Below are 12,925 nucleotides of genomic sequence, written 5' to 3' on the forward strand. Positions count from 1 at the left end.
AATCAGGACTTTGAGGTGATATATGCACTCCCACGTTCAGGGCAGTGTTTTTTCAAGAGATGGAAACACCTAAGTGCCAGTCAGTGGATGAATGGATGAAGAAAACTGTGGTATATATACGATGGGATATTATTCAGCCTTAAAAAAAGAAGGAAATCCTGCCATTTGGAACAGCGCAGATGAACCCGGAGGACATTATGCTAAGTGATGCAGAGAGACAAAACACTGCATGATCTCACTTATGTATGGATTCTAAAAGTCAAACTCAGAGAAGCAGACTAGAATGGTGGTTGGCGAGAACTGGAGAGAGAGAGAAATGGGGAGGTGTGGGTCAAAGGGTACAAAGTTTTAATTATGCAAGATGAGTACGTTCTGGAGGTCTAACGTACCGCAGGGTGAGTATGGTTGGCAATGCTGTATTGTACTTGAAATGTACTGAGGTTAGCGCTTCAGTGTTCTCACCACACAGATAAAAAGGTAACTCTGTGAGGCCATGGATATGGTAATTGGCTTGCTTCTGGTGATTATTTTATAGTGTATATCAAAATTTCAAGTTGTGTGCAATTTTTGTCAATGATACCGCAGTACAGCTGGGTCGGGCAGCGGGAGGAGCCGGCTGCTTTCCCATAGGAACAAAATTCTGTTCTGATGGGCAAGGTCAGTAAGGAGAGGTCCTGCGGCAGGGCCCCTCTGGAGCGCCTCGGCGTGGATCGCGCCCGGCTGTCCAGTGTTCAAATCCTGGGCGATTTATGACGGGGAGGATTGCCTGACCTTTCAGAGCCGCATTTGCTCATCTGGGAAGTAGGGGCGGGTCCCTGAGGCCCCGGCCCCCCTCCCCCGACGAGCGCCACCGCGGTCACCTACGCGCCCGGCCGGCGCGGAGCCAGGACCGCCGAGACCCCGCCAGAGGAGGCGCCCCGGGCGGAGCGCGGCGCACGCGGGAGCCGCCCGACCCTGCCCCGCCCCCGTCGGCCGCCGGGTCGCCGGGCCCCGGCCGGGAGGACGCGGTGCGCGCGGCGCCGGCGGCGAGGGAGAAGCAGGGCCGAGCGAGCGCCGCGGCTCCGCCCCACTCCGGGCGCTCCGGCCGCCCCGCCGCCGCCCTATCGCGGCGGGATCTCCGGGCGCGGGGCCGGGCGGCCGGGCGCCATGGCCAAGGCCCCTCAGTCCCGGCGCCGCCCCGCGCCGCCCGGGAGCGTCCTGCGCGCCCTGCTGCGCTGCAACCTGCCCCCCGGCGCCCAGCGCGTGGTGGTCTTCGCCGTGCTGGCGCTGCTCGTCCTCATCAACGTCGTGCTCATCTTCCTGCTGGCCTTCCGCTGACCGCCGGGGTGAGTGGTGCCGGCGCGGGTCCCCTCCGCCGCGGTCCGTCTTTCCTGCCCCCGCGCCCCGGCCGGGTCCGCCGCCGCCCCTAGCCCCCAGCGGCCGGGCCCCGGGAGCCCAGCCCCGCCCGCCGCCGCCGCCGGCCGAGGGTTGGCCTCCCCTCCAGCCCCGGGTGCCGCGGCCGGTGTGTGTGTGCGCCCCACGGGGTGCGGCGGGGTGGGTGACTTAGGAGCGCGGTGACGCGTGTGCACCGAGCCCTTACCTCTGTCCTCTGTAGTGTGTGTGTGTGTGTGTGTGTGTGTGTGTGTGTGTGTGTGTGTGTGACTAAAATGGCGCGTCTGCGTGTGTAACTGAGGATGGAGATGCAGCTGTGGCCGCGCTGTCCGCGGTTGTCTGGGAACCGTGCCATGTGACCAACGTGTGCGCCGAATTGGACATGAGTTTCTGCGTGGCTTGAGATGTCCGTGGAGGATGAGTGGGCTCCTCTGCTCAGGTTACCTGCTGTTGCTTTGCCCATTTTAGGGTCTCAGTCAACATGCCCCCTCCCCACTACAGGCCGAGCCGCCCCACCCGTGCCCCCTGCAGCTGGGCTCTCCGAACAGCCCCGCCCCCGCTGCGTGGCGCGGGAGCCGAGCCGCGTTCCCGGACGGTCGGGGTGGAATCCTCCACTGGCCTGCGTGTGTGGGAGAGAGAGAGATGGGGCAGGGTGGAGAGGTGATAGATAGATGGTCATGGCGGGGCACTTGGAGGCAGAACCTGGCTTTCCCAGGCCGTTCAGAATCTCAGGGGCACAAAAGGGAATCCTGCCCCCTGTCCCTGGCTTCTCTTACTCTTGAACTTGCCTCTCCACTGGGACAGTCCCCCACCTGTCCGCACTTAATCCACCCCCCCCCCCATGCCTCAGAGCCAGTTTCTGCTCTTCACTGCCAGCCCAGTGAGCCCGGACCGCTCACCCCTCAGCCTGTCCAGCTTGAGCTTTGGCTTTGGTGCAGCTGCACCTCAGCTAGAGTGCCAGGACAGGGCTCTATCCAGAAGCCCACCCAGTGGTGGCCCTGGTGACCTCTGGGCTCCCTTGAGGTAGAATGCCTCTCTGACCTCCTGGAGCTCCGTTTTCTTGGTGACACCAAATACAGGGTTAATGTCATTGCCGTACCTTGCCCGGGTGCCTCCCGTTTGTGGATCTGCACAGGAGCCTGGTGACCCGGGGAGAGCATATTGTTACTGTGGGCTCTGATGGGGACCGAGGCACAGGGAGCTCAGGGGGGTTGCTCATGGCTGTGTCAATCAAGTGCCCCCTGTGCCCAGCAAAGTGCTTGGATAGAAAATAACCAAGGTGACCAACCCCTTCCCCAGCCACCAAGGGCTGCTCGATGACTGGGCAGGATGGCTATGAGGACTGGTCCGTAAAGGTGTCAGGAACCTCTGGGAAGCCCTGCCTCTGCCTCACACCTAGAGCCCTCTCGCAGCTGAGCAGAAAACCACCTCTGGAGGGTCGGCAGACTGAAGCAGGGGCGGGAGGCACTGGGCCATGCAAGAGGGGCTCACTTGAGGGAATGTGGGGACAAGGGGAGATGCCTGACCTGGTGACTATCAGGCGGGAATGAGCTGGGTAGGGAAGTGGTCGGACCTGTATGTGCCACTCATGTGACCTAAGGATGGATAGCACCCACCTCCGATCAACCAGATTGTTCTCAGGAGATCAGAGCATAGCATCCTGCTAGCCAGCTTGTGAATGTACGCTGGCAGGTGCGTGTTGGGGGATGTGCAGGAACAGAGAGTCTCAGACCCCTCACTTCTCCAGGATCAAAACTACAAAACTTAATAAACAAGCAGTTTTGTTCCCTGCCGGATCCAAACTTCAGTTTACCTAAGCAGTTCCAGGTGTGAGCCCTCCCAGTCTCAGTAACTCATCACCCAAAACATACAAATCTTCCCAAATAGCCTCCATCCTGCTTTGCGTGCACACCCGTGGTCACTGTCCCTGTATGGGGATGTTCACCTGCAGCTGCGTCCTCATTGGCTTTGAGCTACTCTGCTTCCTCCTGGTCTGGGGCCAGATCCTCCAAGGCTGGATGGCAGCCTGCCTGTGTGGGGTGTGCCGACTGTGGGCCGCCCAGCCTGATGCCTGCTCCCTGGCTGTGGCAGGCTGGCTTCTCTCCAATGGCCTCACTAAGTCCCCGGTCTCATCCCAGCCACACTGCAACCAGGAGGTTCTGATCCCGGGGCCAGGCCTCCCTGCAGAAGAGGACAAGCCTGCAACAGGTCTTTTAGCTAGTATGAGTGCAGTGCCTTCCTGAGGAGGCCTGCATGCAGTCCCCAGGATTAGCCCAGTGCCCTGTGCCCAGGGTCCCTGGGTGGGCCTCGGGAATCTGCAGCCCCTGTACGGCTGCTGCCTGTGAGGGTGGGTGTACACGTAAGCAGATTATTCTGAGCGTGCTTTCGCTGGCATTTGGAGCAGCTCTAACCCCCAGAAAACACGAAGAACTGGTGGTGTCTGAACATGCTTGCTCAGACCCCACCCTGGAGGAAAGGCCCCACCTGAGCAGACTCTGGTACCCAAGCTTCACACCCCCACCTCCCACCCTGCCCCTTCAGGGTGCCGTGGGGGCCTCTCAGACAGTGACTAGAATTCAGAGACTCAGCCAGTCCTGCTGTGTCTGCTCTGGTTGGAGTTTCTGTGGGAGGACTACCATGTACACTGCCACACACCCGTGAGGGAACAGGACAGCAGCTCAGAGGAGGAAACGGCACAGAGGGCCGTCTGGTGACGCCCCGAGGTCCTACTGCTTAGCCAAAGAGCCAGCCCTTGGTCCAACACTTAGTCCCAGCAGAGCAGGGCACGGACCTCACCTCTCGGGCAGCACCCAGCCGACCCCTCCTCCTGCCTGGAGCCCACAGAGCCACTCATCATCCACGGGACAGACACTGAGCCCCCATTACAGGACAGCAGCAGTCAGCGTGAGAGGAAATGGAGTTCTGAGCACGAGGGCTGTCTGGGAGGGTGCTGTCTCCCGGCCTGGCCTCTCCGGGCAGCGGAGCATCCTTCCTGATGCGATGTCTGGTCACATGGGAGGGAGGAATCACTCCAGTTATTTCCACAGAGAGAAATGAACATGGAGAATTGTTGGCCAAGTATAAAGTGTCTGAGTCAGTAACCAAGTGCACAAGAACAGTCCAAGGTATCTGTTACAGAGGTGGCACCTTCCTCACTAGAGCTGAGAATATAGGAAAGAGCCTGGGATAATTAAAACTGAGAATCCGATGGGGTTGAGACCTAGAGCTCTGAGGAGGGGTGCTGCTCAGCTGGTGCTTGGGGGTGGGGTGCCCTGAGGCTGGTTCTGCAGGCACACCAACAACACTGTAGACCAGATCCACTGCAGTGGCTGGGCACCGCCGTACCTGGGGGGAAGCGGCATTGCTGCTTGTCAGGTGACCTCACAGGGACTGCACATCCTCAAGAAGCCAGTAAGAAGGAGCAAGCCCCTTCTCCCTCTAGCTCTGAGGTCCCCTCCCACGCCATGATAGGAAGACCTGGTGGGGTGCAGCCGGGAATGCATCACAGAGCAGGGCAGAGACAGAGGAGAAGCTGAGAGGCGAGAGTTTAATTACCAGCCCAGTGAGGATGGGAGGAAAGTGTGCCCTGTGTGGATTCTGATTCTGTGGCTCTCCGGGATTCTAGGAGATCAGATCACTCTAGGTTCCATCCTGAGCCCCTGCTAGTCTGGACATGCCCTGGGCATAGCCCTCCCTCCCAACCCCCTACCCAGAGCTGCTGGCTCAGTGGGAGCCTCCGTCTGCTCCTCTGTAACTTGAGTAAGGGGCAGGAGCACCTCACCCCACCGAACTCCTGTCCTCTCTCCACAGCTCATCAGTGATGGCAGCGTGGTCTGTGCCGAAGCACTCTGGGACCATGTCACCATGGATGACCAGGAACTGGGCTTCAAAGCTGGGGATGTCATCGAAGTAATGGATGCCACCAACAGAGAGTGGTGGTGGGGCCGCGTCGCCGACGGCGAGGGCTGGTTTCCAGCGAGCTTCGTGCGGGTAGGGCCCTGGCCCGAGCTGCTCCCAGGCCCAGAGAGGGCCACCTGTCTCTGCCCCAAAATGCAAGCCTGAAACTGCCCTGGGGTCCAAGATGCTGGGTGTGGACCTCTCCCTTATGGCTGTGCAGAGACTGCAGGACTGGGGCTGGGTGGGTGGCAGTCAGGAATTGTGACCCAGCCTTCCTCCTGCGGAGCCACCACCAGCTCCAGCCCTGGCTCCACCTGGCCAATCCCCCCAGGGGCCCTCAGTGGCCAGAGAAGAATGGGTCAGAAATGATGGGGTGTGGATCCCTCCCACAGGGAGGGGACCTGCGGGTCATCTCAGCTATAACTTTCAGGACAGTCCTGAGACCTGGGGGTGGTTACCTGAGAAACTGAGGCATGGACGAGCTAAGCTTTAATCCAAGAAATCACAGGGAGGGGACCCGGATCCTTCCTCAGCAGCGCTTTGTCTCCATGGAAGGAATCCAAGTGCAGCCTCCGAGAGGCTGCGGAGAGAGCAGTGGAAGGGGTGGTCCGGGCCGTGGTTCATCACTCCTCCTGCACCAGACCTCCTGGAGAAACTGCCCTCTCTGCGCCCCAAGCCTTTCCTATTTACAGACAGAGCCGGCAGGGCCACCTCACCATCCACTTCCCTCACAAACCCCAGGAGGGCCCAGTAAGAGCAGGCGCTGCGCCAGAACCCCTGGAGTGAGCGTCCGCTGGTTTCAAGCACCGCGGGCGCCCTCAGACCTGTGGTCCCGCGTCCGGCTGGGCATTGTGCGGGTGAGGGGGGAGCATCCTGCCCCAGGCCCCCCAGGCCCCGATGGGCCGATGGCTTCCCGGAGCCTCAGGTGCCCGCCGCCGCCGTGTGGGATGCGGGGCGCCGGCCCCGGAGGGAGGCTGACCGGCCGCATTGCCTGCAGCTGCGGGTGAACCAGGACGAGCCTGCGGACGACGAGGAGCTGGGGACCGGGCACGGCGGGGCCGGGGACGGCGGGGCTGAGGCGCAGAGCAGCAAGGACCAGATGCGGACCAACGTCATCAACGAGATCCTCAGCACCGAGCGGGACTACATCAAGCACCTGCGCGACATCTGCGAGGTGAGGCCCGCGGGCGGGCAGCCAGCCGGCCGGCCGGCCGAGCGGGCGGGGCTGCGAGCGGGGCTGGGAGCCGGGCGCCCAGGGAGGGACCTGACCGCCCGCGCCCCCAGGGCTACATCCGGCAGTGTCGCAAGCGCGCCGACATGTTCAGCGAGGAGCAGCTGCGCACCATCTTCGGGAACATCGAGGACATCTACCGGTGCCAGAAGGCGTTCGTGAAGGCGCTGGAGCAGAAGTTCAACCGGGAGCGACCGCACCTGAGCGAGCTGGGCGCCTGCTTCCTGGAGCACGTGAGCCCGCCCGGCCCGGGACCCCGCCCCCGGACCCCACTCCCCCACCTGCCCAGCTGCCCTCACCCCTCAACACTGCTCTAGAAGCATCTCTGCTTCTGCGGGGCCGGGGGCGGCAAACCAAGTCGGAGAAGGTCAGAACATCCCCGATTTCATTCAGAAAACTGGCATACGGTCAAAATATCTGCGGAAGGCCCTGCTGAGAAAGCCTGGTGGCCACGGACAGGCGCCTGCCTGACTCGGCAGAGGTCTTTCACGCCCCTGGGCATCGTTGTGCCTGGCTTGTGCCCAGAGAAGTAGGTAGCCCCTGCGCCCAGCTCCAGAAGGAAATGCAGAGGCTCCCCCCGCCCCCTCCCCATCACTGCCCGTGGCCCGGGGGCGGGGCGGGGCGGGGCGCCGGAGACGGCCACCCTCACCTCCAGCTGTGCCCGCAGCAAGCGGACTTCCAGATCTACTCCGAGTACTGCAACAACCACCCCAACGCCTGCGTGGAGCTGTCTCGGCTCGCCAAGCTCAGCAAGTACGTGTACTTCTTCGAGGCCTGCCGGCTGCTGCAGAAGATGATCGACATCTCCCTGGACGGCTTCCTGCTGACGCCCGTGCAGAAGATCTGCAAGTATCCTCTGCAGTTGGCGGAGCTGCTCAAGTACACGCCCCCCCAGCACAGGTAGGAGGGGACGGGGGAGCGGGGCGGCCTGAGGCTCTCTCTTCAAGCCCTGTGTGGTGTGCCAGGCGCCACTGTGGGCACAGCACAGAGGGAAACACACAACAGCCCCTGTGCTCCTGAGCTGTCCATGCTATGGAAGAGCACTGGGTTGGATATTAAGTTCTGCTCTGGAGAGGGTGGGGGTGTGCACTTGATAGCTGGAGAGATGGCTCAGGGGCACAACCCACGGGGGCCCCCAGCCCTCCTCTGCTCTCAATCCTGGAGCCCTCTCCCATCTCTGCTCCACCCCAGGGATTTCAAGGACGTGGAAGCTGCCTTACATGCCATGAAGAACGTGGCCCAGCTCATCAATGAGCGGAAACGGAGACTGGAGAACATCGACAAGATTGCTCAGTGGCAGAGCTCCATAGAGGACTGGGAGGTGAGGGCCTGACACCCCGGAGAATACCATGGAAACAGGAGCTGGTCCTCCGCCCCGCCAGCCCGGCCCACCACCGAGCCCCAGGCCTTGAGCGCTGCTCCCAGAGTGCTGCTTCCCAGTGAGGAGCACAGGGCATGTGAGATGCCACCATGCTCCTCCCAGCTTGCAGCCAGCCAGCCTCCGAGGACAGGCTGGGCTCCCAAAAGGTCAGGCTTGCCACAGCATGACCCAAAATGGACTGCCAGCAGTCGGAGCCTCCTGGTTCCATTCTCCTGGCTTGCACAGGCCCCTTGTGTGGGCCAGTCTCACCTCCTAAGGCACCACGGAGGCCTGAACGATGGTGACATTACTGTCCTGTTCTACCTCCACCACCAGCCATAACAATCTGTGAAAATACAGATTTTTGGGCCCCACCCTGGAAATACAGTTAGAATCCCTGGGAGTGGGGCTGAGCACTGTGGTTTTTGTTTTGGGTGTTTTGATTTTGTTTTCCTGGTGACTGGTTCTGAGGCCCCGCCCTGACGAAGGACCCACACAAAGTCACTCTTCCCGGACTGAATGGCTGCCAACAACTGCAGTTTGCATTCTCCTGGAGGAACTGGAAGGGGCAGGGGTTCACCTGAAAGTCTGAAGTCTGAGAATGGGCCCTCAGGTACTAGGGACACTTAGCTGGAGGAAGACTGCCTTAGCCCCTAAAAGACCCGCCTCAGAGGTGACCTTCAGCTGGGTCTAATGATTCTCTTAAGCAGTACGGTCCAATCAAAGTACCATACGGGCCACACTGGGAACTGTATATGTGCTAGTAGCCATCTTAAAATTGAAAAAAAGAAACAGGTGAAATGAACCTTAATGATGTTTTATTTAACTCATATTCAAAACACCATTTCAACGTGTAATCAACATAAAACATCATTGGTGAAATACTTTTTTTTTTTTAGTTTTTTTTTTTTTTGCAGGGGGGTAATTAGGTTTATTATTTTTTTTAATTTTTACAGAGGTACTGGGGCTTGAACCCAGGACCTCGTGCATGCTAAGTATGCAATCTTCCACTGGGCTATACCCTCCCCCAAAATATTCACATTCTTTATTTCATACTAAGTCTTCAGAATCGGTGTATATTTTACTGAGATGACACCTCTATAGCGATTAGCCACATTGCAAGTGCTCACACCACTCGCTACCGTGGGGCCTTGTTTAGCAGACATCCAACTTGTGGGTCAGACCACCTTTTTATTTTTTTTTTTAGGTTTTTTTGGGGGGAGGTAATTAAGTTATTTATTTATTTATTTATTTATTTATTTAATTTATTTTTAGAGGAGGTACTGGGGATTGAACCTAGGACCTTGTGCATGCTAAGCATGTGCTCTACCACTTGAGCTGTACCCCCTCCCCCAAGACCACCCTTCTACTCCCCTCCATTTCCTTGGGCTTCAGGAGCAACCTCTTCCTGCTGCTCGCTGCAGACCCTGGCCTGGTGGGGGCCATGGGCAGGCAGGGCCAGTGCGGACCCCACCCACCCACCCAGCTGGCCAGCATTGGAGGTGGGCCGCAGAGCCCCGCAGAGGGTGCACTCCGCTCACTGCTCCCCTTGGGCCCCCAGGGGGAAGATCTCCTGGTCAGGAGCTCAGAACTCATCCACTCCGGGGAGCTGACTCGTGTCACCCAGCCTCAAGCCAGGAGCCAGCAGAGGATGTTTTTTCTCTTTGACCACCAGCTCATCTACTGTAAGAAGGTACCAGTGTTGCTCCTTCCTGCTGGACAGGCCTGTTCAGAGCAGGAATGGAGGGGGTGAAGCCAAGGGCTGGAAGCAGCTGTCCAGAGAACAGGAGCCGCCCACACGCAACTCCTCTCTCACGGGGCCCTTCCCTGCTCAGGCCCCTTGGCCGGGGTGGGGCCAGGGCTCTCTACAGAGTGAGCCTGGTAGCCCAGGGCCCAGGGGTTGGTCCTCCCAGTCTGACCAGTGCCCTGTGCTGTTAAGAACACCCTCTTTCCTGACACCCGCCTCCCTGCAGACCTCAGCTTCGTCTCCCCAGCCCCGGGGCCCCTGCTCCCGCAGAACCTCCTCTTGGCGGCTAGCTTCCACTTCTTCCAAACTTGGTTCAAGCGGCCCTAGCTGGGCAGCCTTCCCAAGTAGACCGGTGCCCCTCTCTGCCCTGCACCCTGGGCCCTGGCCTCTTGCCTGTTTCCACAAGAGTCTAGGTGTTGAAAGACCCCTAGGCCAGACAGTTAATCAAGGGGGCGAGGCGGGGCCAGCCGGCGGGGCGGGCAGCTCACAGCATTTCTGGCAGGACCTCCTCCGCCGGGACGTGCTGTATTACAAGGGCCGGGTGGACATGGACGGCCTGGAGGTGGTGGACCTGGAGGACGGGAAGGACAAGGAGCTCCATGTGAGCGTCAGGAACGCCTTCCGGCTGCGCTGCGGCCCCACCGGGGAGAGCCACCTGCTGTGCGCCAAGAAGCCCGAGCAGAAGCAGCGCTGGCTCAGGGCCTTCGCCAGGGAGCGGGAGCAGGTGCGGCTGGACCAGGAGACAGGTGCGAGCCCGCTCAGCCTTGCTCCACTGCCAGGCGCGCCCGGCCTTCCACGAGGCTCCGGGACACCTCTTGGTTTCGGCCCCAGGCCTGGGCCTGCTGGCCTGGGGCTGGGGGGTGTGTCCACCACACACGCTCCAAAGGGTGGGGGCCTCTGCTCGGTGGGTGGGAGTGGAGAGGCGCACTGGCCTCCAGAAGCCTTCCCCAACCCCGACCCCTGCCTTCCCTTTCTGTCCTTGGGCCCCTGGCCGTCATACTGGGCAGTGCCCAGGTCGGTTCTTGATCTGGGAGCCTCCGCCCACTACAGTGGGGAGAAAGGACAGTGGTCATGTCAGTGAGTGGTTGGGGGAGAGATGGGGGAAAGGGAGGGAGGCAGTAGGAGGGCCCCCAAGCAGGGCACCAGAGCACCCCTCAGAGCATCTCCTCCGCCTGGGAGGCCCAGGCAGCAGGTGGGTCAGGAAGCGGAGTCTCTAAGGCATGAGGGGATCCCAAACACGGTGGGCGGTGCAGGCACCCAGGACTGCCCCAGTGCCAGGACGGGAGGTACGAGGGCCTGGGATGAAGGAGGTGGAAGGGCAGCTGCATTCTCACAGGGGAGCAGGGGTCTCATTTGCGGTCCCCTCCCAGGCTTCTCCATCACCCAGCTGCAGAGGAAGCAGGCCATGCTGAACGCCAGCAAGCAGCAGGCCCTCGGAAAGCCCAAAGGTAAGAGGGGATGGTCCCACCTCCACCTGTAGTGGCCTTCCACGTTCAAACCCTTCTCTGACCCCGAAAGGATCCTGAGTCCTCAGAGGGGCCCAAGGCCCTTTGCAGGTGTTTGTTTCCAATGGAAGCCGTGTAGGTGCTGGGCTCCCACATCAGTCCCTGAGCAGTCGCTTGGCGCCAGTGCTCACTGCCCCAGGGGGACTGCTTCCTGGCAGGCATCCTCACCACCTCCTGCCCAGAAGCCAACAGCCCATTCCTACAGAGACATTTAAGGGGTGCCCGTGCGCAGCTCCAGGCCCCCAGCCAGCTCCTCTGCAGCCCAGGCCCACGGGGAAGCAAAGGTGGGCGTGTGAGGCACCCACAAGGGGGCGGCCTCCTGGCTGCCCAGGCACCCCCTCACCCTGCTCTCTCCCCCTGCCCAGCCCTCGGCCGGCCCTACTACCTGACGCGCCAGAAGCACCCGGCCCTGCCCGCCAGCCTGCCCCAGCAACAGGTCTTGGTGCTGGCAGAGCCCAAGCGGAAGCCCTCCACCTTCTGGCACAGCATCAGCCGGCTGGCGCCCTTCCGCAAGTGAGCCCGCGCCCCCGACGGCACCGTCTGGACCTGCCCGGCCGGCGGGCCTCCAGCTCTTCTCGAGGCCCATGGCACCCGGCCCTCCCTCCTCTGCACATTATGCGAACTGGAAGTTAGCGGGGCTGAGCGTGGGAGGCGCTCAGTGCCCCTATTCGGAGTTTCTTCCCCACTACTGGGGCACTGAAGACCCAGCTGGAGAGGCAGGCCCCCAGCATGCGAACCTCCCAGCGCCCCCCCAGGCCTGTGGGGGCCTCTCGGGGGCCACAGCCCAGACCACCCACCAGGCCAGCGCGAGAATGGCCGCTTTGGACAGCGAACCATCCCTCCTGCTCCTGTTTCCTCTGGGCAGGAGACCGTCTCTGCCTTCAGCCACCTGCAAAGCCAGGCTGTGTGCCCTCCAACTCTCCGCGCAGGCCCCCAGCTGGTGGCCAGGCAGCCTGCGTCCCTGGCGGGTGGGAACCAGAAATTCTGCACACAAAATTGTCTGGCCCAGAATCCGCCGGGTTTTGCCTCCCAGTCCCTCTAGACGCCCCTGGCTGCTGGACACCTATTCACTTGTGATGTGTTTGTTTATAGTGGAAAGAAAACAAAACCGTAGTCAGCTAAATCCTGTCAGGGTTTGTGACCAGTCCACCTGTTGCCGTGGGATGATTCCAGAACCTGGTTCCAGTGTTTTTTTTTTTTGTTTGGACTCTTGTTTTCCTAATGATGGAGAAAAAGAATTAGTGACACAGAAAGATTGCCTTACCCTACGTGAGCGTGAGAAGCCATAAGGACTGAGTTCTGTGGCCCAGCATCCAGGACTGACCCACCCGGAGGCTGGTGGGCGTGTGGGTGGAGGGAAGCCCACATCCCACTGAGGGGCGCCCGGAGAGCAGCCGGGGTCTGGCTGGGGGTGCGGAGCGCAGAGCTGCCCCACGGCCCAAGGGAATGAGCAGCATGTACAGTCACTCTTGCACTATACCTTCTCCAAGCCAGAAACCACATTTAATTTCATAAAGAAACTTGTGAAAAATAACCTGGCTGCCAGCCCTTGTTTTCTGTTGGTGTCTGCATTTTCTCCTCCCCAAGCCTGTTACCTGTTTCTGCCCAGGGCCTTTCCTTATCCTGGAGAATTGAGCTTGGGGGAGGGAGGCCCAGTGCTTGAGAGGCGGTGGGGCACTGGGGCTGGGAGCTGTCTCCACCCTCCTTCCCTGGCCGCTCCGTGAGTCTGCTTAGGTGAAGGCAGCAAATGCGAGGTGGGGGGACAGGGGGGACAGGCCGTCTGCCTTCTCTTGGGCGCTCTGGGTCAAAGGGGG

General features: G+C 60.7%; 1 protein-coding gene across 1 annotated transcript in view; it reads left to right on the top strand.

The window, feature by feature from the left end:
• Nucleotides 1–12,645, top strand: part of ARHGEF4 (Rho guanine nucleotide exchange factor 4) — a 200,632-nt gene extending 187,987 nt beyond the window's left edge. Inside the window, 10 exon segments of the mRNA XM_064484658.1 lie at nucleotides 5,182–5,361; nucleotides 6,266–6,442; nucleotides 6,553–6,732; nucleotides 7,167–7,399; nucleotides 7,691–7,820; nucleotides 9,421–9,552; nucleotides 10,109–10,352; nucleotides 10,977–11,054; nucleotides 11,477–11,568; nucleotides 11,571–12,645. Of these exon segments, the coding sequence (XP_064340728.1) occupies nucleotides 5,182–5,361; nucleotides 6,266–6,442; nucleotides 6,553–6,732; nucleotides 7,167–7,399; nucleotides 7,691–7,820; nucleotides 9,421–9,552; nucleotides 10,109–10,352; nucleotides 10,977–11,054; nucleotides 11,477–11,568; nucleotides 11,571–11,744 (1,620 nt within the window). The 3' untranslated portion in view covers nucleotides 11,745–12,645.
• The last annotated feature ends 280 nt before the right edge of the window (nucleotides 12,646–12,925 follow it).

This window comes from Camelus dromedarius, chromosome 4 (genome assembly GCF_036321535.1).
Source record: "Camelus dromedarius isolate mCamDro1 chromosome 4, mCamDro1.pat, whole genome shotgun sequence".
In the NCBI taxonomy this organism is placed as follows: Eukaryota; Metazoa; Chordata; class Mammalia; order Artiodactyla; family Camelidae; genus Camelus; species Camelus dromedarius.